Below are 26313 nucleotides of genomic sequence, written 5' to 3'. Positions count from 1 at the left end.
CGTGATCGATGAGCGGCTTTATACACTCGACGAGTCGGAAACTTATACAATTTTTTTCGATGACGCGCAAAAGTGATCCTAATTTATTCCCGACGAGATAAAAAAATCTCAAAATAATAGGAGATCGAACTCGGCAAATTCCCTCGACGAAATTCCATATATAGATATATATATATATATATATATATATATATATATACATATATATGTATACATACAATGCAAGCTCCCCTTAAGGGTTGTATTGATTTCTATGATGGCGGCCGGCCGGCGCCTGCACTCTCGGCGATCGCAGGAAAAGCCAGGAGTAAAACATCGCTCCTTCGTGGTTTTCTCGGAGAGCCGCGACAAGGAAAGCTCGATGTCGCGAGTGTGAAAGCTAATTGTCGGCGGCGAAAACGACGACGTGTGTGCGCGAGTCTGCGTATGTGTCTTACTCTCGATTCTCGCGAGGAAATTTTATATCGAGGGGCCTGTCGTTTGTCATCGTCGACGACGGACGATGGTGAACGTTGAACGTCGAGCGAAACCCGCTACACCGCCGTATATATGCCTGATTATTGTGAGATCACTCGGTTAAGACCGGCCGGCGAGCTCTGGCGCTGTGTATATAGTTATGCAGATGGATCCTTTCTCGAATGAGAGAGTCGCGAATTAATATAGGATTCCCGTACGCTGCAATTGCACCGCCGCGGTTGCACCGTCGTCGAGGATTATTTCGCTTCGAGGCGGAGGGTCGCGCGTGACCGACCTTCGGATTATTCGCCGTAGATCACGGATAGGAGAAATCAGCGGAGAGCAACGGATACTCTTGGGTAAGAAATTTGCCAGACCGGTTTAGCCGTGTAACATGTTCGGCAAGAGTTTGTGCATGCCGCATAGAAGGTATGTCGATTACGGTCGAGGTTGTGCTCAGATGATTTTTCATTTAGCTAGATAAAGATGAGATCCGAATATATTGCACATTTTGTTTTCGATATTTCGAGATAAAATTATATATATGGCGATTCATCTAGATAATTTTCAGATCATATTTTTAACTGCTTTTGTAAACAGTTACAAATAACAAATGGAAATTGTAAAAGGGACATACAAATATATTCATTGCTTAAATTCTACTACTCAAGTATTTTATTTATGTGCTATGAAGAATCATGCCAAATTATTTGCACATTATTCTAGATAATTTAGTAAAGATAATACTTTTTTTATTTAAGATATCAAAGTTTTATTTAGATGATCATTTATATAATTTGATTTAGATAACAGCAAACACTGATTATAGTGTACGGTTACAGTTTCGTTAACGTAAAACTCGTTTGGATTCAAGGGTGAACAACCCTCTATAATAAATTAAATTGGACATTAAAATTGTAGAAAATAAATTTCTCTGCAAGTCTGATATTTATTAGATGTCGTCTGTGAAGAATTTTATTTTTTTTTGTTTTAAACAGCGTAATCCAATGCGACGTATCTTTTATTCTTAATAGCATATCAATCTATAATAGATTATTGCTATAATAGAATTAGAAAAATAATTATTTTAATAGCATGTTTTTCCACAAAAAGACTCTATACTATATTCTCGATGTTCATAATTATATCTCATTATTGCCTCGCATAATAAAAATAATTTTTGGTAACAATTATAATGTACAATATTTGACATATCCATTGATTTCACATTTTGTATGTAATCAAACTCAGCTCTTTGTATAACCTTTGGTGATGCAAATTATGAAGTCCGATTTATATTTTACCCCTATCGCGAAAAACTGTCGCTGATGTTCATTCAGGGCAAATGATTCATTCGTAACTCTGGAGAAAGCTTACGCACGAAAATGAACGAAAACGCACGATTCTCTCGTTACATTATACGGACCCGCATCGCATCTCGTATGTTAATTAAATTCCCGTTCAATTTGAATATTAATTGAATTTTGACATGAAAATGTTCGCGCGGTTATTCAACCGTAATTGCATATATAAAAGGCTATATGCTTATGTACGTACATACGTACACACCTGTCACTTGTCACTTGTCCGCGAATGGCTCGCGTCGAAGTCGTCTGTATAGTTTACGCTCTATCGACCAACTTGCAGCCCCTTTCGTCACTTGTGTTCATGCGTCTTACTTTTAATATCTCGGTCATCGACTCACGTGACTGCGGGCTGTAGATTTGTTCGATTCGACGAGTATTGCATATTCCAAGAGTAATGATACAAAATAGCCTTGTGGATCTTTAATCGCGCCACTTATACGTATATTATACACGTATATTTATTATCCCATACGCCATACAGCACAACAAGATTGCAGCAGCATTGTGGCAATATTTCATTGCAATATTACAACATTGCATAAACATTGTAAAATGTTGCAGCAATCTTGCTGCAAGGTTGCAGCAACGGTAAAATGTCCGCTTTCAGAAATATTGTTCTATGACATTGCAGCAATAATGCAATAAAATATATATATGTAATATTACTATTGGATTATTGCAAATGTGCCAAATACATGATTGGACGGAATGTTCTGTACCTAATATTTTTTGCGTGAATTTTATTTTCATAATATTTCTGCAATATTGTTATGCAATATACAATATTGCAATGTTGCTGCAATATTGCTGCAAACTTGTGTGCTGTATGGGATTATATTTAAAGCGTATATAAATTGTGGGAAGAAAATAAAATAGAAATATAAGAACGATCAATATATACATATATACAACCAATCAGTAATGATTCGCAAAACGAAGCGTGCTTTGCATCCTGATGATCGACGATCTTGAACAAAGGAATTACGACTCGCGCTCGATTGAGGCCGCGCATATTCGGTAATTCGTAGAAACAATTTTCTTATTTAATATGCTGTTCGAGACACGAAGCAGAGTCCGAACTGCCCGTCATTTCGCGACGTTTAATGAGATGACACAAAATGTTCAAACGCGGTCAAACGCGTACTTAGTCATGTGACATATGTGACAGTAGAAAGCATCACAATAATTCAGGCAGTTCAGGATTAAAGCGACTTACGTCCACCCATGCACGACCGCGATTCGACTAACGAACCTGACGCGATATAAAAGAGCTCGTCGTGTTTAGATTTGATAAGTGTAAATAGAGCCTCCTTCGATGTCGAATTTTTTTCATAATCTCAAAATAAAAAGACGCTTTCATATCGAATGCGCGCACTTTCGTCGAAGGAATCCCTTGGAATTGATCGGCGCAAATATTACGCCACTAATGTCACTGCAAATCTCGAGGCGAGAAAAGGCCATTCTTCATATCGATTTTATCTCAGGAAATGTTACTTTCGCTTGCTTCTTCCTCTGCTAGATCCACCGGACATACCAGTGTGCAGCGGAGAAATCACTGTAGGAAAACAAATGCGATATGATAGGCGTATTACGAGATCAATGCTCTTCTAGCGATCGAAAAACTTACGATTCTACAATACTATATTCTTCATATTTATTTACATTAAACCGACAATTATATCTCGTTATGGTCTCGCGTAATAAATTAATTTTTTTTATTGCAATAAAAATATCGGGAAATAAATAACAATTAAAATGTATCTCACATTTCATACGCAATAAATAATTTTTATAATTTTTTCAGATATATAAAATAAATAGATCAGATATATAGAATAAATAGAAAGAGGTGATAATTAAATTACAGATTGATTTTCGTTTCTCTAAACAATTTTTAATTGTATTTCGAATCTCAAATATTAATCGGTAAATATTATTAGAAACTTTAATGAAACATTTCTCAATAAACACCTTATCCCAGTGAACAGCTGAGAAATGAGAAAATCGCACGCGTTATAAAATGTCAGTCGCGCGACTGATATTTGTACTTCTATCAAGGAAAGTTGCGCTGATGCAAAAAGATCCAGTCGCATCACGGGCGTATGCACATCGGGCCTAGACATTGACCTCGAAAGTGAGGTGATCATGGCCAACGTTAGAGACATATCGAAGAAAGTGCGCCAGCCTCCAACCGGTTTGCCGTCTTACGTATATCATTGAATCGAAACGCGATTTTTTTCTTCCTTTCTTTGCAAAGCGATTAACCAGTTAATGATGTCATATGGCTAATGTTACAACTATATAGAAGAGGACTATGTGAAAATTTTGGGCAAAACGCGTGACTAATGCATAGTTTTTTAATTTACGAATTTAGAACTGGAGATTCTCTCTCCAGAATTTCCCTGAGCAAAGTTTATGTAACTGAAATGATACGAAGCTATAATAGTAACAGAATGTATAAACAAATGTAAAATGTATTAATTAATTGAATTACTTTGTTTCATTTAAAAAATAATTGATATCTTTATTATATTATTTTTTTTAGTATTGTATTATTATTTATGATTTATTATGTTACTATTTTTATTTATACTTATTATATTTTTTATTTACTGATTTGTAATTTATTCATCATTACTTTTTTTATTCGTGGAAAAGAGAATTTGTGTCCAAAAATTAATGGATTTGAATTACAATAGTGCTTTCGCGAAGGAAGAAAATACATGTATATTAATTAAATTTGTAACTTTTTCTAAACAATGGAATAACATGTGACTGTAACAGAAGTTGCAGACGCTTTTCGGAGAAGCTGTTTTCGTCATTAACATTCCCGATTGGCGGAAATGCAAAAAGAAAAGGAGAAGAAATGGTCAATTAGAGAAATTCTAATAAAAATCAATCGCTTTCACCCTATCATTTATATCGGTTTAATTTTTTTTCTTCGACCGTCTACGCGAACGTTGTGCTGTTATCTGTGATTTGGATAATTGCATCCATTTCCCGGACTAGGGTCGAAGAGAGTAAGATTACGGATATTGCGCGCATTACAGTATCTGTGGTTTACGTAGAAAGCGAAACTTAATAACTTCAAATATGGCACAAACATATATATATATATATGTATATGTATATACATATATGAAACTAGCAGTGAAACCGATCATCAGGTCAATATTACCTCTCTACAATCTCGAACGATACATGCTTTGCGAACGTGAGACTATCCATATATGTATATATACAGGGTGTTTCATAAGTGATGGGCAAAATTTCAGGAATGGGTTCTTTATATGCTGAGAGAAGAAAAAAATTATAACATAGGTCCGGAAAAGATTAGTTTTTGAGTTATTAAGATTTATGTAATACAACATTTTTGTCTTATTTCTCGTCTTACAATTAGAGCAAACGTGTAATATGTCCATCTCCTGTAAACATAGGTCGGCAAACTTGAAAAACATCGTTGATGTTTTTAAACGAACTTCTAAGACGAGAAATGAGACAAAAATTTAGTGTTACAGAAATTTTAATGACTCAAAAACTAATAATTTCTGAATCTATGTTAATATAAATTTTTTTTCTTTTCTAAGCATGAGGAATCTATTTCTGAAATTTTGCCCATCACTTATGAAACACTCTCTATATTATACACAGCATTATACACATGCAATACATAGTAATTTTCATAGTCCTTCACTTTTCGTTCTCTATTAATGTGTTGGAAAAATGCATCTTCTTTCCAGTTTAATAAACGTATGTTATTATAAATTTTTAAAACTAAATAAAATTTATATATAAATTTTATATATTATTTTACAGTTATAAATATCAATTATTTAACTCTATAATTTATATATAATTTTATATTTATATATAAAATATAAAGTATAATTATAAGATTCTCTTGTATGAAATTAGATATATAACATGAAATTCTATATTATTCCATTATATGTATATATTTATATATAAAAGATTATATGTAATATAATAGCTTATATTATATCATTTATATGGAATTAAAAATATTCTCTAATTAATATGTCCTTTACATGAATATTATCTCTCTTCAATCTCAAACGACACATGTTGTACGATGTGAGACCATTCATATATTTCATTTTTGTATTATATTTCGCGCTTTTTATGTTGTGTATGCGTCGTAAAAATTGCACATTGTTTTCAATTTAACACAGACAGAAATATTTTTTTTTAATATTTGTAAAATTAGAAAAAATATATAAATATATAAAAATACATAGATAATATATATGAGGAAAATAAAATGACTTGTATGGAATTATAAACTTAAATCAAAGCATTATGTGATTTTAAAACAGTGGACGTTTGCATTAATCTTTATTTCGTAAAATATTAAGACTAGAAAGTGTTGAGACATTGATGCATTACATATTTCACGAAGAATTAGATTTTGAACGGATTACCCCAGGCTCTTGTCTTAGAGCCAATAATTACGGTAGATACAATCCTCGCTATTTGATGCAGGAGAAAGGAAGTGCAACCACTCTCTATCGAACAACTTTTCCCTTCGTTTCAACCAGGCGTTAACTGAAGACTGGTTATCGTAAGAACACATTATTTGAAAGCAATTTCACTCATTATACCGTGATCGAATTTCTTGTATTGTGGATGACAATATCAGATTTGTTTATGCGGATCTGCAAATTGGGATAATTATTCTCATGTCGAGAGGTGTCTTCGAGTTCTGTGCAGAAATAAATCGAAAACGTAACCACCTGGTGCAATCTTAGGTTTAGAAATTTACATGTAATTTTACATGTCTACATGTGTCTCTTGTAATTTTTAAATTGGCTCTAGAAAAAGTAAAATTTCGAATCGTATGAGTGTTCTCTTGTAAAGCAAGATAATTTATATCGATTATATCCAGTTTCTCTTAAACGATACAGAAGCTTGAACGATGTTTGAACGATGCTTCCGAGATTGCTTTGGTTATTAGACACTTTTACGATGTCTTTGAGTCACACATTGTTTAAGTTGTGCGATGCATCTTTTACAGTTGTTTATGATTATTTCTCAAGAGCAAATATTGGGTAAATTTATAGTCCATTTCACCAGTGTTAACTAATTTTAATCTTTTTTTTCTAATTCTTTCATAGATCACCGCATCAGCTATTTTATTGCAAAAAAGATATATTTAATTGAATTCGTACAAAATATCTTAGAATGTAAAATATAATTCTGGTCGTAACGACAGACTTTGTTGGAGATTTTTCGAGATTCAAACATAATACTTTATCTGCAGGAAATTACGTGATTTAAATTACAATAAGGATTTTAATCTCGCAAGTGTAAGATATATTGATATTTAATGTGTGATGAGTTCTCAGAAGATCTATAACGGCTGACAAATATTTAAGGAGACACCAAATATTATTCCTTTTAAATTTGTGTTTAAGCAATGTTTCATACATTTCCGCAAGACGCGCTAAAGCCGAAGTGTGTCAGTTATCATTTTCCCGAGAAGTATGCGACATTAAAATCTATATGATGTATTCACCGAGCTTATTCTGTCCATTGCGTGAAGTTGTTTAGAAGTTAAGTCCATGGAACACAAGCAATAACGATGAGCGAATTAATCAGTCGCATTTTAATTGCAAGCATGCGATTTTTTTATATGTCACTTTTAAATTTGCGAATGTCATAATGTCATAACATTACGCACAAAACAATTGGAATACGGATACATCAGTGTGCGCGATTTAATTACCTCAGCATTCCTTTGATATAAGACGATACGATAATGCGTTGATAACAATAATAAAACATTTAGAAAGAGCAAAATAATAAGTGTCTTAGTAAATTTTTTTTTAATTTCATTTAATTTTTCTCTTTCCACACATAAAAATATAATTATATAAAAAATATATGACACTAATATTATTTTAGGTATTTGAGTCATTTATGGGCTACTAAAAATTCAATTGCTTGATAAACAGTATTACATTACATTATATAATATATTCATTATGTTAGTGTTAATTTTTGAATACAAAAGTAATATAAGTAATTGCAGCTAAATGCTAAGAACTACATGAATAATAATGAGAACTTATGAGTGGGTCCTCATCAAAAGTCCTTTATACAGGTAGATTGAGGGCTCTTCAGATTCGACGACTTCCAAAGAGTCCTATTCAAGTTGATCTCTTCGAGGTAGATTTCAAAAGCACAATAGTATACGAAATAGGCATACACTCCAACTCATTTACTCGAATCATTTACACATGATGTTATGAAAATCATTGATCCTTACAAAAAAATACTAATAAAAAGTAATCGGATTGGATGCAGCTGCCTCTATATCCTAAGGATATTTTTTCTATGATTTTATTATTATTGAAATTTTTATATTTAGCCTTATATTTATACAATTATTTAGCCTTATATTACTTTTGTGTCAAAATTAGTTTTATTAGAAAAAAATAACACTCATTTTGTATACTCCTTTTATTGTCGCGTGATAAATGAAATTGAATGCGTTTTCAACCGCGTCTCGTTCATTGACATAATAGGTTTCGAAATTGTATCGCGTTACTCGTGATAATTACTAGAAGTAACAAACGCGGCGCACCAAAATAATTATTTCTAATTCCAGTCTTTCGTTTTTCTAATCACTCATTCAGTCAGCTATAAAATAGAGAGTGCGCGTAAAGATTGTTGCCATGACTAAACGTGCAAAGCGACAAACGAGGTCGTACAACATGTGGCATTCCACGTTTTTTCAACTTAAAAGAGATGTTCTGCATGTGAAGCGCTGATTATTCATGAAGATGTGACACGTTCGTCTGGTAGGATGATTTAGAGAAATGTCATGGCACATGAGGTATGGGATACTTTGTATAATATGCCCTAAGTAGAGTCCTTAGACTGATGAAAATTAAAAAACGCATTCTGCATAATCTCGAAAATAAATTTATATTTCGGTAATTTCTTCCTCAAACAAATGTAAAATATAAAATATATTTTAGTATACTTTTATCACGTATATGATGTCATTAATAAGTAATTAACGGCAAAATTAAAAAATCATGGTAATATATATATATATATATATATATATATTATATATATATATATATATATATATATATATATTACTACGTCAATAATGGTGCATTTTTGGAATGTATAAAATTACATGCATTGAGATATTTTTCTCGGCGATGATCGATATTTCGTCGGTATAAACAATAAGTAGGTCGTTGCCTATTGAATACATCGTCTTTGAATGAAGATTCTTATAAAAAGACTTCCCGTTAACCTTTTCAGCCACGTGTATTAGATCTGGATTATTTTTATACGTAAAAGCGATAATGATAGCATTAGTTTCTATTTCTACAACAAAATATTTGCTGTATTATTTTACGAATAAAGGGAGGATAATAATAAAGCAATGTGTTATCGATAATATTAAAATATGATACAAAAACGTCTCATTGTCATGATGACATAACGGTATTCGATGGTCAAAGTGTGATACTTTCCAAACACCTATGAGATGTTCGGTCAAAAAAAAAAAACGAACTCTGCTTTCAAAGTGTCAAGAGTTTTATTGAAGCAAATGACCAAGAGTATATAAATTGTGTTTGATATCTTATTTTATTGCTCTGTAAATTAGTCTTTAGCTTTATAATAAATATTTAAAGATATTCTACATTCTTTTAGACAAAAATAAAAGATTTATTCTCTAATTAAAAAAGTCCACTATAAATTTATATTAATATGAGAATTAATAGGAATTTTTCGTTACCAAAAAAAATTTTGTAACATGTGTAATAATTTTATTTTATTAATCGCAAATGTGACACGCGAAAAAAGGTTATTTGTCTTCTTTTATATTATAAAGAAAAATGACGTCTGATTTCTCTTGCTGACGTCATAATCCGCTGTGGCGAGAGTCATCAGAAGCTACGATAATGCCTCAACTTTGGCAGAGAGAGAGTTACCTTATTGTTTATTTAGAAAAAATTATTTCTAAACATAATTCATTAAAAATATAAATATGGTGTTTTTTAAACCGGCCAACAAAGCCAAAGCACGAAAAATTAATTATTCAGAACTGTATCTCTTGGTTTGAGATCACTTTCTTTCTGATAATTTATTAAGTAAAACTTGATATGATAAGATACAGAAAACGGTACTAGTTATACATCAGTAGTGAAAGACAGTTAATATACATATGTAAAGTGTGATCGAGAAGATGTGTGCGCGATTTTTTAAGAGAGAAATAAAAAAGATTTATTAATTATTTTTAAAATAAAATTTTTGAAGAACAACTATACATATTTATAAAAAAAAATTATTTGCATTCTTGATTTTTTCTACAATTGTATTTCTTGCAATTGTTTCGTAACTTTTGAATTATTTTATACGTAATTTCTACTTTACTCGTTTTTCATCTGCGGAACTTCACTTTACAAATTGACAGCTGTACAAAATGATAGTAATGCTTCTGAAAAAGTTAAGAGATGGGATTTCCTCGGTATTGTGCGGTTCCGTTTAATTACATCATTATCTTATTAAAAGACGGTAGTGAGAGCATCTCTTACATACCCTTTACAAACTTGTTTTGCTCCGCGAGCATCCGTCCGTTTGGCGAAAAGCCAACCAAAAAAATCTACTCGGATGAAAGTTTGCTTCAGGAGGTATATTAGCCAGATTTCTTTTACGAGCGCTTACATATATACACTTTCTGTTTTGTATCGCGCATTTAATGTTTAAGTGTTAATATGCTTATAAATATAGTATTTTATATAAAATACTTCAAACTCAAAATCGATTTAGTGTATTTTTATTCTAAATTTATAAAAATGTATATAATATTTTTTGCTTTAACTAATCTTTAGTAGACTCTTGCGAAATGACTTTTCTTATTTAAAAGATAAAAATAAAAAGAGTATGTAAATATATACGTATATAAAAACTAAAAAGAAATATATATTATATTTGACGATTAATTGATTACAGAGATTTCGTTGAAGATGATCGTATACCTATATCGTTTGCTTTCTCCCTCAATAACCCGGTTGCAGGTGATTTTCTCTCTGTCATCTTTAATCGTTTCGTTTTTAGTCCAAGCTTGATAAAAAGGGTGATTCGACCTGTTTGGCTTGATGCGATGATACCGTGTCGGTTCCCAATAACCCAGCTTCCAATGTGTCTCATTTGTAGTCGGCGCAGACTCCCATCGGCCCACTAAGCAGCTGAGATATTACACGCGAAACAGGTTCCGTTTTGCCCATTTTTTTATTACGTTCAATTCGTGAGGCACGTGAGTCGTTAACCGGCTTTTTAAGCTCACATTATGAAAATATTCAGAGATTGCGACACCATTTTCTCGATATTGAATCCTGTTATTATAAAACATTAAACGCATTCTTGCGTGTCACGCATGCATAAATATATTAAATTAATGTAGTGAATATTGTGTACTATATTTATCCGAAAATTATATACTATTGTGTATCCAAGGTGTTAAAATATTAACATATAATCAAAATGTGCAATTTACAAATTTAGTCTTTCTTTATTATTAGTTTTTTCTGTACATTGAAAGGTGTACTTAACTGGAAGGTACAAACAGAACTTTTCCTTGTTTCAATTAAAATATTGATTTATGTTAAGTGTTAGCAAAAAAGGTGACATGAGATTTTTTATAATATATACCTGTAGTATCGGGACTCCTCCATAACGCGTAAGTGGGTGATGCGAGAAGGTTAGGCAGAGGGCCTAGGTAGCTTAATGGTTAGAGCAGTCGCCCGGCAAGCGGAAGGTTCCGGGTTCGAGTCCCGGTCTAGTCACCCGAAGGCCCGATTCTTTTTCGCGGATCCCACATTTGGGGGCTCGTCCGGGATGGAGGCAGGATTCGGTCTACACGAGGCAAAAACGAGTTAAGAGACGATTGCGGGTGTTGGCTGGGGGTGGGAAAGAGGCCCAAGAGCCCAGTGGCACTAGCGCGTGGCGACATTCGAGGGCGAATGTCAATTCAGGACGGCCGAGTGTAGTATCGGGACTCCTCCATAACGCGTAAGTGGGTGATGCGAGAAGGTTAGGCAGAGGGCCTAGGTAGCTTAATGGTTAGAGCAGTCGCCCGGCAAGCGGAAGGTTCCGGGTTCGAGTCCCGGTCTAGTCACCCGAAGGCCCGATTCTTTTTCGCGGATCCCACATACCTATGTAAAAATTTTTTTTATTATTATTGCTTTCTTGACTATTTTTTATATATTAAAAATATATAAATACAATATATATAAATATTTAGTGAAAATCTCTCCTCCAATTTTAAAGTCGACCAGACTGGCAATAATTTATTTTAAATAATTAGTTAAATTACAACGTTTCGGCTGTCATTGCAGCCCTTTTCAAGTAATCTATAAACAATTATATACATATAAATATACTCTTAATGCGCTTAATCCTACAAATAATTATAAATTTACAAAAATATATATGTTTACATACCAGATTAATACAATAAATCATATTCACAACAAACCCCCGACAAAATTAACCATTGTTTGGATGAACAATGTATAACTGACAGAAGTAAGCACGAAATAAATAGATGTTGACTGTTAGCAGGAAACTTAGTCACTAACGCGTTGAGAAAATAGAAAACCAAAGTACTGTGTCTTTCGCAATTTTTAAAACGTCAATACAAAGTCAAATAAATAAATAAATAAATGAATAAATATGTAACATATGACAATATAATATATTAAATAGCTTCAAGAACGCGATCATAAATCCCACTGAAATTCTCCGTATCTTTTTGTAAATTAATGCTTTTTCTTTGGTTTTTTATTATATATAGAACATTTCTGCTATTTCTCTTTTTCTTGTTTGTTTTTCTTGATGCAGAATCACAGGAGAATCCCAACGGAACTCATGATCGTTGCAAGTCCGATGCAAACTAACAACTGAGTGCTAACCTGCTAACAGTCAACATCTATTTATTTCGTGCTTACTTCTGTCAGTTATACATTGTTCATCCAAACAATGGTTAATTTTGTCGGGGGTTTGCTGTGAATATGATTTATTGTATTAATCTGGTATGTAAACATATATATTTTTGTAAATTTATAATTATTTGTAGGATTAAGCGCATTAAGAGTATATTTATATGTATATAATTGTTTATAGATTACTTGAAAAGGGCTGCAATGACAGCCGAAACGTTGTAATTTAACTAATTATTTAAAATAAATTATTGCCAGTCTGGTCGACTTTAAAATTGGAGGAGAGATTTTCATTATTTATTACTGGCGACTCTTAAGGATTATCATTTGATAAATATTTAGATCAACGGACAATTATAGTAAAAATTAAAAGTATCAATATTTAAATGTTTTGCAAAGTGCATGTTTTTGCAAGGTGACAATAACAGGATGTGATACGTGTGCATTGACTTATTAGCAATAATTATATTTAAAGTACGTGCACATAAATACTACTTAATTAACCCCTTAGCAGTGAGGCGAAAATAAGCTTTTCGTGCCATTTTTGTCTTGGAAAAAAATTGTCATTGATTTATCCTATAGTTCTAGTATTATGGTTTTTGAGGTCGCTGAATCCGAATCTGAAATCGGATTTCCAAAATTTCGAAATAGCGGATGCAAAGGACCAGGCTCGATTTGGCCGATTCTCGGCCCCCAACCGATTCAATTGATTTTCATTGGAATATCTTCTAGGGTCAGTAAGATATAAGAAAACATGATTTACAATACAAAAACGGAGTCAACAACCGCCACGTCCTCGATTCGTGACTCTGGGTTCGGCAGAGAGCGGGATATAAAAACAAAAAAATATTCTTTTACATTTTTTACGATGGATAATTTGCCATGAATGGTTTGCTGAATTTTTATTCGTCATAATGTATCCGAGTTTCAGATACTTAGAGTCAGGACTCAAATTGTACATTCGCGATCACAAACATCTAGAGATACAAATTTTTGTCAAAATCGAACTATTGTTCGCATTTGCGTCCGCCATATTGGATCCGCCATTTTGAATATCCGATTTCAGATTCGGATTCAGCGATCTCAAAAACCATGATTTAACAAATTACAATTGAATCGATGAAGTATAAACATGTTTTTTTTCAAATGCGCACATATGCGTCATGAGACAAAAATGGCACGACTTTTTTCTGCGCATATGTGCGTTACTCACAGTTAAGGGGTTAACAATGTAAGTAACGTTCGGCAAGTCAAAAATTCGAAAAAATCTGAAACTTGGCATAATTTTAGAGTAATGTGATAATGAACCATTTTTTGTTAATGCTAAAAAACGGATTTAGGGATGCAATCTACCGCTAGAAAATCGGTTTTTACATTCCGAAACGAATATCATCGAAACAAATAGAAATATAAAAGATTTCAATGTTCAAAAAAAAGTTTTATGGGTTATATTATACAATGATGTACTTGGATTTTAAAAAAATAATAAAATTTTTTAAAGTACCTCCACCACTCAATATTTTTTTATATTTTGAAAAAAAAATTTAATTATATATTTTAAAACTTATGTGTTATGCCAAATTCAATCATATATAATAAAGTTATGTTGTGGAAATAAATTCGTGAGAAATAAAATAATAGAGTACCTGTCTACTACAGTTATTTATTTGCTGTTTCATAAAAAAAACAATTTATCTTCTTTTTTTCTTTCCTTCTTAAGTTCTCGCAATATTAAATATGTTAAATTTTAATAATATTTATAGTCTAGTTACTATAATATTTTTATAGTAAAGACGTACGCCTACTACACTTATTTATTCGCTGTTTCATTATGACTTATCTTTTTTCCTTTTCTTCATAAATTCTCGCAACTGTATATGTATATATATAGTATAAAAATATTATTTATGTAACTAGATTATAAATATTATTAATATTTAACATTTTTAATATGTATTGCGAAAACTTATGAAAAAGAGAAAAAAAAAGATAAGTCGTTATGAAACAGCAAGCAAATAAGTGTAGTAAACAGGTAGCGCGTGCGTCTTTATGTTATTTCTTAAGAACAAATTTCTACAACATAACTTTATTATATATGATTGAATTTGGCGTAACACATAAGCTTAAAAATATATTATATAATTAAAAATTTTTTCAAAATATAAAAAAATATTGAGTAATGGGGATATTTTGAAAAATTTTATTATTTTATTAAAATCCAAATACGCCATTGTTAAGTACATTTAAAGCCATAAATTTTTTTTGAACATTGAAATTTTTTATATTTTTATTTGTTTCGATGATATTTGTTTCGGAATGTAAAAATCGATTTTATAGCAGTTGATTGCACCCTTAAACTTATTTTTTAGCACCAACAAAAAATGATTTCGTTATTAGAACCTGCTCTAAAATTATGCCAAGTTTCAGATTTTTTCGAATTTTTGACTTGCTGAACATTCCTTGTAAAAAATTTAGTTTTATGTAAAATATCAGCGAAATTATTTAATGTTTATTAGATATTTAAAGAGAAAAGTTTTGACAAAAATATAAGATAAAATAATTTTAAGAAAATGTGATCCGACTGCTTAAAGTATCAAAATAGCTGTTTGATTGAAACTCAAAAGAAATAAAGAATAGAAGAAAAGTTTGTGATTTGATGTCTTACGTAGCAAAATGTGTAGCAAATATGTAGCAAAACTACTTATGCGATTCGAATCGATTGATGTGTGAAAACTTTGTGAAGACGGTGAAGTGCAGCGATCACGCGTGACATCTCTCGATGCATCTTCTCACATGAAATTCTTAATAGATAATAACTTTATTTTCCACAAGCCTCTTTGTGGAAGCTCAACTAGCTGCCAGGAATCGATTATCGGCGAACGGAGAACAGAAGTGTCGATCTTGTTTTACTTTATTACGAGATACTTTTTATCAGAGGTGTCGGTGAAATCTGCGAATGATGGTATGGACACATGTAAAGTCGGTATCATTTAAGTACACAATTATATAAATTGTGACTAGGTGAAAGGTGAAAAGGAGCCCCGATAAACGAACGTGTCTCGGTTCAAATTGGTGGATCAAGTTATTTGGATTTTGGAACCGTGCTACGCACAATTGGCGAGCGGTCCATTGACCTATTTCGATTGAATTATTATCGTTGACATCGGGTTTTTGTCTCTTCCACATTGCTTTCTCCGCGATCTTGCTTTTCTTCTTGCGCTACGTTGGCTAAAATTAAGGAAAGATATGTAGAAAAAATAATTATTCTTTTTTTGCTCCGAAAGAAAGAGCTTTTTGTTAAAATCTGAAGGAATATTTTTTAGAGTAATCGATATATATATATATATATATATATATATATATGTATATATAGAATTGAAATGGAAAAGAGATTAGAAAGATGACAGCTTTTAGATAGGAGAAAAGCGCTATGATAAATTATCTTTTCACATTTAAATATATAATTATTATATAAATTATATAGTTTTTATATATTAATTATATATTTATATATAAATTGTAATTACATATAAATATATATATTTATGTGTACGTATATATAGATATATCTGTATATTTTCTATAATTTTTATGTATTCTTTTTGTGTGATATAAAGAATTGGATTTTTTATACAAATATATTATACTCATTTTACAACTTTTATTATATAAGCGGAAAATGTTATATTTGAATAAAGATGTAACATTTCTCTATTTTGGATATTCATGATGTGATCACTGAGGTCAATTAAATGCATATAATTAATTTTATGTATGTACATGTATAATGTTTCGTACTTAGAACAATTGTTCTTTTGTAACGTTTCCGCAATCGTAAGAATTATTTTGTATTTTTACTTCTGTCTTACTTTGATATTTCTATAAAACATGTATTTTGCTTAAAAAAATTTAATATAAATTTCCATTTTTACCCTAGAGTAAAGCGACGCATAAAATTCCTATGTATTAAGTTTCACCGAACATATTTAAAAAATTGTATCATAAAAAGTTTAAATAATACTAATAGATAATTTTGTATAATTATTTCCCTTGTACTATGCACACAGAGAATATAAAAAAGTTCCAGGTGATAAATATATTTTATGAAAATATCAAAATTTTTAAATCCCATTTTCAATTCTGTTTGACATAATCAAGTCAAGATTAAATTTCTTGATTGAAAGCTACAAAAATGATACGACTTTGCCAAAAGTACTTAAGATGTACTGATAAATATAGCTAAAAGAGCAACTTATTATGTAATTAAATTTCAAGTAAAATATAAGATAAATTAAAATTTAAAAAAGTTTCTTTAAAGGAAAAAAATGATATTAAATATTCTTTTTATATCGTATACATGAGTTAGAGCATATACGCGCGTCGATTTTATGTATCGTTTGAGAAACCTGGTGAATTAATATTCTAGAGTTAACGAAAGGGAATCTTTGTACTGCTCGCGGTTGTTCGTCCTTGCCCGGACGATGCTCCAGGGCCCACTTTTCTGACGCGAGGATCCTGAACCGCAAAAACTATGAGAAGACTTACGTAGCGGAGATGCTGCGCTGACTCTCGCTTGGAAAATGAGGCTACATCGGCGATGCAGCGTGTAGCAAGTGGTATCTATATATGGCGAGGTGGTCCGGAAAGAGATGGATTATCTCGACACATTTATTCACGACGAATTCTTCCGACGTTTGTACACGCCCGTTCCCTTATCAATCATAACGGCATAGATTTTGCGTATCAGAGCGATCAACTGTGTGCGACATGACGACATTATAATTGCAACATTTTCTCGCAATGACAAACCTTATTTCAAGAAGATTGTTACGAGAACGACTCGATTGTGCTGAATCAACACACTTGTTTGGCCAAATAACGAGGCTATCGAGCAACGTAATCGAAACAGAAACGCATTGCATATATTTGGTGAGAAGAATGAATTTTATATAAAATCATAAACTTTTTTTACTTTAATTCATGTTCTTATTATTTATTACTTTTTTCTTTAAAATTTATATAATACAATTTATGTAATACAATTTAATATAATTTAATATACTTTTAATACATTATCCCTAATAGTACACCAAAAGACATTCTGAGGATATCCGGAAGACATTTGAACATCCTCAGGATGTTCTCTGAACGTCTTCGAGATATGTGTGCCGTTAGGGATATAAATATACATGGAACCAAGATAAATGTAAAAATGTAGTATATAACAATGCGACTGGAAAGATGGAAAATTAGATGTCTGTCTTATTCATCTCATATTATTATAACATTTGGAGAATGAAATTCCAATAAAATTGGACGGTCTAATGTGACGATTGTGCGTGCGTTCGAAGGTTATCAATGGGCGCGTGCGGAAGTAGAAATCGCATAGAGGCAAATAAGGCGGGAGTTCTCGCGAGAGTTCTCTCCGCTCGCGGGTCCGATCTCGCTTGAAGAGGGGCAGCCTCTTGACGACTAGAGGGTGGGATACGCCTCGATATCTCGCGGGGATCCTCGCGTCGCGTTTCGCCTTGACCGATCTCGGTCGATCTATCCCCGTACGATATCGGTTCCCACCACGTTTTGGCCTCGTTTATGTCCTACGCTCCTTCGCGGGCGCGATACCACCTCCGAGGTGCCACGACCACCACCAGAGTCTTTTGGTGGCGCGGATGGCACCAAAGTTATAAAGTGGACCAACTAAGCTGGCAAGCGGCGCTGCCACTTTGTCGAGCGACTACGACGTGTCACGGTTCCCCACGGCTTCGAAGGAGAGGATTAAGCACTTTTCGGCGGACACCTCGCGCGGTGTCGTCCACTGAAGCGCACGGTCGTCGTGCCATGTCATTCTAACGTAATAAGTCGCGGGTGCGGTTCACAATCGAGCGACTTTATTCCCGGAACGATTCTGGAACCATCCACGTTTCGCTCTTCTTGTAGAAGAAACAGGGATCCGAACACTTGGCCTTAAAGCACTCTTGATTAGAAAGAACCTATAAGGTAAGATACTCCTCTTTCTGATCTTCCAGAACAAATTCTAAGTCTAAGGGATTCTCTCTGATGGAATTGGTTTTGCGATACGACAAGTGCCTCTTCATCGGGTTTCTAAGGGTGTGCTTTGATTAAAGTTGCGAGTAACGGAAATAAGATTTTTGTTTGTAAATTTGTATCACAAAGTTGTTCATTACACGAGATAGAACCGATTTTTCTACCCTAACAGGTCCAACGGAGAAATCTTTAATACAATCAGAGCTTCTCTGTCTCCAAATAGTATGAAGATCGAGAAATGAAAATAAAAATATGAACTTCGACGAAAGATAGACAGACAGACAGATAATGACCTACTTAAGTCAAGGTACAATGTTGCAATACTCTGCTTTGGAATGTGCTATTGTCAGCAAACCCACTTGTTAATTCGTGAAAAATTAAAATAACTCAATTGATATTGCAACAAAATGATCTCAATTTTGCTTAAAATAATAATTACTTTTACAATTTTTTTTACGTCAACAGAAGTATATGTCAATTATTAATATTAGAAAATACATATATCTATGACATTAATTTAAATATTGTTAGAATATTAAGTTAGTTGAAAGTTTTAAATTATTACGTGCTTACGTATTAAGCTTATTATCTTTGCGATATATAAAACATATATTTAAATATATATAAAAAAGAAAAATTAAACAAGAGTTTTGCTTTTTAAGTATTAATTATTAAAATGGAATATTTATAATCTCTCTCTCCTTTTTCTCTGAAAAGAGAAAAAAAAGCTTTCTTTGTAAGCTTTTTACAAATTTATTAGATCACATATGTACACATATGAATTTTACATGATTATAAGAATTTTAAAGTCTCCTATATATTAAATACAAACGCGAAATAAACGGACAATGAGATTCTAATGTAGATGTTCGTTGGATAGCACAAATTAATTTTTCACTATACATTATAATTATGCACTGGGTACGAAATTTGCTAGGCACATACATGATTATAATTGGCATTTACATGATTATATATTTGCGCATTAGGGGAACTCAAATTTCATTTAAGATTTAATTATCGATTAGGTGTTACGCTTCGCGATTACAAAGCGCGAGCACTTTCATTGCAATTTAATGAAGAGCAGGTTGCATTTTAATACAAAATTTCCTAGTTTCTCTCATTTGTGCTTCTCTCTCTCTCTCTTCGAAAGTGTTCTTTTTACGTTGTCACATATCATGTGGTGCTCAATGGCCGTATTAATCAATTGCACTTTAACAATGATATTAATCAATTCACGCTTTAAACCGATCATAATGACGAAGAGAATTAATTATGTTTCTTCGCTGAGTGCTACGCGATCTCACTTTATTCATACAACGATAATTGTATTGTTTTCAAATTGTTTGCGAATTAATTAAACATCAATTTTAACTTTTAATGATTTAAATTATATAATTAGCATTTTGGTGTGCAATTTTTGTTTTTTTATTCAGTTCAGCGAACATTAACATTGTTTTTTCAATCATTCATTATTCATGAAGATTTTGATTACTGATGCAAAACTTAAAAATATTTACCATTTTTTCCTACATAGTCATTTTTTTTTAAGAGCTTCGATTACCGAGGAATAAGTTTTTTTATATCCTCTAAAAATCGCATAAAAATTTATCGGAGACTTCAGCCAGTTCAACACCTCACTTGTTTCTCGGTATTAAAAGTATTTAGAAAAAAAATAGTAAATATGCAAATGTTGTATCAGTACATGTTCGGCAAGGAAAAATCGTTTAGACTTCCATTTAATCGTAATTTATAATTGTCCAGTTTTATTTCTTTTTTATCCACAAATTCGCTCTATTTTAAATAATGTTTTTACACATTATATTTTAGTTTTCTTTGAAGATTTTTGATCCCTAGCAAAAGGATAAGATTTTCTTAGTCGCTGCATGAATCGCGACATTTCGATATTCTTCACGAGTTTCATGACAGCGAGATAAATCAGACAGCCTCCGCGATTTATCTGATTGTTAGAATTAGATATCATGCCTGGGATCGTTAACATAATAACTCGCGCTTATGCCGAAAGTTCAATATAATGAATATAAAGCCGCTTCAATGAAAGTAACTTTCCTCGAAAGATATGTGTTAGTTGATGGATGATTGATTTGACAACAAGTTGCTCTTAAAGAAGAGAGGTATTCATTGGAACATGTTTATAGTGACTTGGGGAGATAGCGGTAATAGTTTTCTTCGGAGCGTGAAAGTTATGTTCTCTTCGATGCGAACGGCAATGTGAACGACCGGATAATGTGCATCGAGGAAATGGCTGTTAAGGACTAATTACGCGCTAATATACGTATCGTAAGTTCCCTTCGTCCAATCGATCAACATCTCATGAGATACATCGTTTCTGTGTCTTAATCTTTCGCGCGTTCTCAATACCTGGCAAGAAAAAGTTACCGTGCAATCAAATATAAATATATATAATTTTATGTAAAATAAGTCTAAACATGTTTTCATTTTCTCGAAAGATGTGTTAGTAATTAAAAAATTATTACAAGAATAATCATTTTTTAATTTTTTTTAGAAAAAATAAAATCTGAAAAATTAAACATATAATAATCATATATGTATACATATGAGCAATTTTTTCATTTTTTCAAATATTATGCTTTGAAGAAAAGAAAGTAAAAGCTATTAATCTAATTATATCTGAATTATTCTTTTTATTATTTTTACTGTATTTATGAATACAAATGATATAAGAGAAAGAAAATATGTAGATATATTTTTTATACATAATCATATATATTTATATTTGTTTATGTTTTTAAACATGGATTTTTTAAATAATTAAAATTAAATCTTTACACCTACTTATTTGTTAATTCATGCTTAAAACATAAATGTTTTACGAGCGGGCAATATTAAATTCGCTGCGTCAGTAAATACAAATCTACGTCAAAGTACTTGAAAAAGGTACGTCGTAAAATTAGCGGTTTCGCCGAATGGTCTTGCTCCGATACCTTGCTACTCTGTGCTACAAGCTTGCAGACAAGATATTCGGTCAAGGTGGTACTGAAAGATGAGATACGACGACAATAGAAAGCAGCTATTCCATTAAAATTATTTGCCTTCGAACCTGCGGCGACCTGTCACTTCTCGGCGTGTATAATTAAAGCCGAGAATGTGACTCGACGCAGTTATCCCGCACGGCTGTAAATGCAAGTTCATTCAAGGCGGTTACGGATTTGAGGGTGACGAATTCTTCGTTTGTGTTGCAGGCGATGGCGAGCCTCATTAATTCGACAGCGCAATTCATCAACGATGCATATGACTACTACCTCTGGACGCTGTCTCTTGCAGGTAATTTACACAAATTGCGTTCTACGGTATTCGAATTATAATATTTGCTATCGTAATGTCGTGTAGGTGTGTTTAATCAATTAATTTAATTATATATTACTAATATACTTATGTATATTTAATTATATTATATAAGTCACATTGATAGGTATTTCTAATTATAAAGATTTTAAGAACATAGATATATTAATATAAATTTATAAATAAAAAACAATTATTTTAGTATCAAAACAGTGTTTTGTTATAAAAAAATATTTTAAAAATAAATAGTAAACGAAAATAAATATTGAAAAACCGCAAAATTTTTGTTGTAATTTGCTTTTCAGATGAGAGAACGAGAGGATGGTTACTGGTTGATTCGCCGAAACCAACGTTAATATACACGATATTATATCTCCTTATTGTTTGGGCGGGTCCTAAGGTCATGAAGAAGCGGAAAGCCTTCAAATTAACATGGGCACTGGTGCCCTACAACCTTGCCATGGCCTGTCTTAATGCTTATATTGCCATTCAAGTGAGTATTATTTCCTACGACTAACGAGAAAATATATCGTAGATCGTTTTCTTTCTTCATTTATTTTCATATATCCGCTTTTACTGGACGGAAAGTGCACATCCGTCACTTCATCGATATCTTTTTGTTCCATTTGCAGTTGTTCGTAGCATCCACGAGATTACAATATAGTTATGTGTGTCAACCAATAAGGCACATCACGCGTCCCGATGAACTTCAGGTAAGAAATTTCGAGAAAAAATTTGTATAAAACTTTTTTTAACATTTCAAACTGGCTTAAAAAATTTCTATTAAAAGCTAAAATTTTGTTTCTCTTCTTTTTGATTTCGAAATAAATTATAATATAATAGAAAAATTTTTAAGCCAAGGATAAGATTGCGAAAAACGATGCGAGAAAGATCCATTAAAAAATACTGATGCTTTCTATGTTCAGATTGCTCACGCAGTTTGGTGGTACTACTTTAGCAAGCTTCTGGAATTCTGCGATACCTTCTTCTTCATCTTGCGGAAGAAGGACAATCAATTGAGCTTCCTCCACGTTTACCATCACTCTACCATGTTTTCGTTATGGTGGATCGGTATTAAATGGGTACCGAGCGGATCTAGTAAGTATCTAGCATTTTTCTCTTCTCTCTTTCGTATTAATTTATGATAATTTATTACATTCTATCTAGCGTGAAAGATTGCATAAGTAAATTTAAGTTTGATTCTATAACTTTATCCGCTTTTTCTACGAATAAATGCGAATAATTTTTATCAGAAATTGTTACTGTATACAAAATGACATTATTATGTTTCCAAACAAAAATAGATTTCACGCTATGTAATAAATTTGACGAAAAAAGGAAGAGTTACTTTTTAGGATTTAATTACATAGTGTTAGAATAAAAAATCACTTTTACGCGATCTTAATAAAAGAGTTGACGCGCGTTTGTTTGCAGCTTTTCTGCCAGCGATGGTAAACAGTTTCATCCACGTGCTGATGTACTCGTACTACGGACTCGCCGCGTTAGGCCCTGCGGTAGCCAAGTTTCTCTGGTGGAAGAAGTACTTGACGATCCTGCAGCTGATCCAATTCACCACCGCTCTGATTCTGGGCATCAACGGCATTCGATCGGGATGCGACTTCCCGCTCTGGATGCAGTATGCTCTCGTGGTCTACATGCTCTCCTTTATCGTCCTGTTTGGAAACTTCTACGCCAAAGCTTACATCGCAAAGGTCAGTCTTGGACTCGATTGGACTTCGGACGTAACCGAATGGGCGCGGTATACAGTGTTTCAGAACTGGCAAAAAAGTTTTTAACGGCAGATTCCTGGTATCATTCGGAGACGATTTTTCCTCAGCGAAAATGTCGAGACACCGATAATTTTCGAATTATAAGCAGTTGAAAATAAAGACTTTGTTAGAGAAACTAAGCCTTTAAGAAATAAAATATTAACAGAACTATACATTCTTCAATTAAATTTAGGTAAAGTTTGCTTTAATAGAATTTTAATATAAGGCTTAGTTATGAAATAAAGATATATAATAGTAAAAATTGGGAACATGATGGCCTCTTTCAACATTTTCACTAAGGAAAAATCGTCCCCAAAAGATACCAGGAATTTGTCATTAAAAACTTTTCCGCCAATTCTGCAACACCCTGTATATTTACCGATCCGTGATGTTTGTTTGCAGGGTAAACAGGTGTACGCGGAGAAGCAGTTGGAGAGGCTAAGAGCCGCTAAGGAGAAGTTAAAGAATGCCCAGCTGATCGCGGACGCGACGCTCAGCAACGGCGCAGTCGCGAACGGACACGCGAACGGTTACACGAATGGGGTGACCAAGAGGAAGGCCCAATGAATCTCGATCTAAGAGTCTCATACTATAGAGAATCCGACGATACACGACGATACACACGCGCGCGATAAGAGAAAATAGTCACGTTATGGTATAACCTGATGCATAGTCGATCTCGACAGTATAGTTTATAACGTAAGGGAAAAAGAAGGAAGAGACAAACAATAAAAGGAGGAAAAGAGAAACAGAGATTACATTTAGAAATCCCGTCGAGATTGTTGTGTTCGCGAAATAACGTGATATCAGCAACGTGATTCCAAAGTTATCGAGATATATGCGATTTCTCCCTCATCAGCTCAATCAACTGTACATTCGCGGCACGACGCGGCACGACGCTGATTTCTCAGCACAACTGTACATATATTAAGGAATATATACATGCTGGAGGCGTACTAGAACCGGAGTAGTGATTAACGCGACGGGTCTCGTACATCTTGGAAGAGAGACTCGAAGCGCGCGAGAGGACTCTACGGATTCAAATAAATATCAAAATATATATGCGGTCAAAAGAAAATGATCTTCTTTTAAGAGTCGGGGTATAAATCAAGTTTAAGAAATCTTTCTCTACAACTATAAGATTATAGCCGGTGTATTCATAGTCAGGTCTTATATTTAAGAGCGTCTTAAGTTCATCTTCAGATGCTATACGGATCATTTCATTGGCTACGGAGTGATCTGAAGATAAACTTAAGATGGTCTTAAATATAAGATCCGACTATGAATACCGACCTATATTGAGGAAAATAATAACGAGAAAAAGGTACATATATATAGGTAAGAGATACATAAACCGGACTGAAGGGAGATTAGTTCTGTAAGTCTAATTATCTGTGGATGTGGGCAGACAGAAAAAAAATCAATTAACGGCGGATGAATGAAAAAATTATTGGAAAGGTGTTTCTCTCTTTTCTACATTTTATTTGTCGCGGGATAAGATTCAAGTTACGTCTACTATAAGAGTAACAAAAAAGGCCCTACTCAAAATTTAGTGCGCGACAATTTTTTTTAAACATTTGTAATGAAAAATGTATGCGAAATATTACTCGTGTATTCGGATAATTGACTCCATTAAATTTCGCGAGCTATGAACGAGTCTTATATATGCATAAATGTTTAGGAGTTAACAATAACACGCGGAAAGCCTATAATATTCGCGAGAAATACACGAAAGTTCGTTTTTATTAAACGATTAAACACATTTGGATGAACGATAGATTTCTTATTCGTTTCTAAATGATATATATTTTTAAACAAAAAGAAAAAAAAACAACGTATCGATCGGATAGACGCAGATTTTTATACGGAAACTTTTCTACAACGAGTAATCCAGGTGTGTCGTACATGTACAAATAATGCGCTTTTGTCGTAATAAAAATTATGATAGCAACAAGAAAATTGTACGATGGTAGAAAAAAGAGAAAAAAAATCTTGCAGAAAATAGAGAAAACTTTTTATATCACAACACGTTTTTTCTCATTTGTGTAGAATCTGCTTTCCACGGTGCGATTCATATTTTTATCCCAAAATTTACGGATATAGCAATTTAGCCTCTCTTTTGCATAAATTACAAGATAATCATTTCGCGACGATGGCTCATTATTATTTGCGAATCGTGTATTTCCTCCTAATATACATACTTCTCAATCTCTTTTAGCTAATTATATTATTATTGTTAATGTGTTTATCTCATTATCACACAGACACACACACATAATGTAATGAATGATGCAATTGTTATAAAAATGGCATTGCTGCGCAATGCTTAAACGAAAGAAATGCATTATGTTAATTCTC

At 32.7% G+C, this 26313-nt stretch overlaps 1 protein-coding gene across 2 annotated transcripts; it reads left to right on the top strand.

Annotated features, from left to right (window-relative positions):
• The first annotated feature begins 246 nt into the window (after nt 1-246).
• On the top strand, nt 247-26313 carry LOC114939696 (very long chain fatty acid elongase 4). Of its 2 annotated transcripts, none has more exons than XM_029314095.1 (7): nt 247-815; nt 22084-22165; nt 22492-22679; nt 22819-22899; nt 23113-23284; nt 23621-23898; nt 24358-26313. In XM_029314095.1, exons 2-7 carry the CDS (start codon nt 22087-22089, stop codon nt 24520-24522), a joined length of 963 nt encoding a protein of 320 aa, XP_029169928.1. In that variant the 5' UTR covers nt 247-815; nt 22084-22086; the 3' UTR covers nt 24523-26313. The 2 variants fall into 2 exon arrangements, with proteins under 2 accessions (XP_029169928.1, XP_029169927.1); XM_029314094.2 differs by lacking the exon at nt 247-815 and adding an exon at nt 18458-18811.

Source organism: Nylanderia fulva, unplaced genomic scaffold (genome assembly GCF_048542155.1).
Source record: "Nylanderia fulva isolate GAGA-0341 unplaced genomic scaffold, ASM4854215v1 Scaffold26, whole genome shotgun sequence".
NCBI lineage: Eukaryota > Metazoa > Arthropoda > Insecta > Hymenoptera > Formicidae > Nylanderia > Nylanderia fulva.
This window is presented reverse-complemented; position numbering and strand designations above follow the sequence as displayed.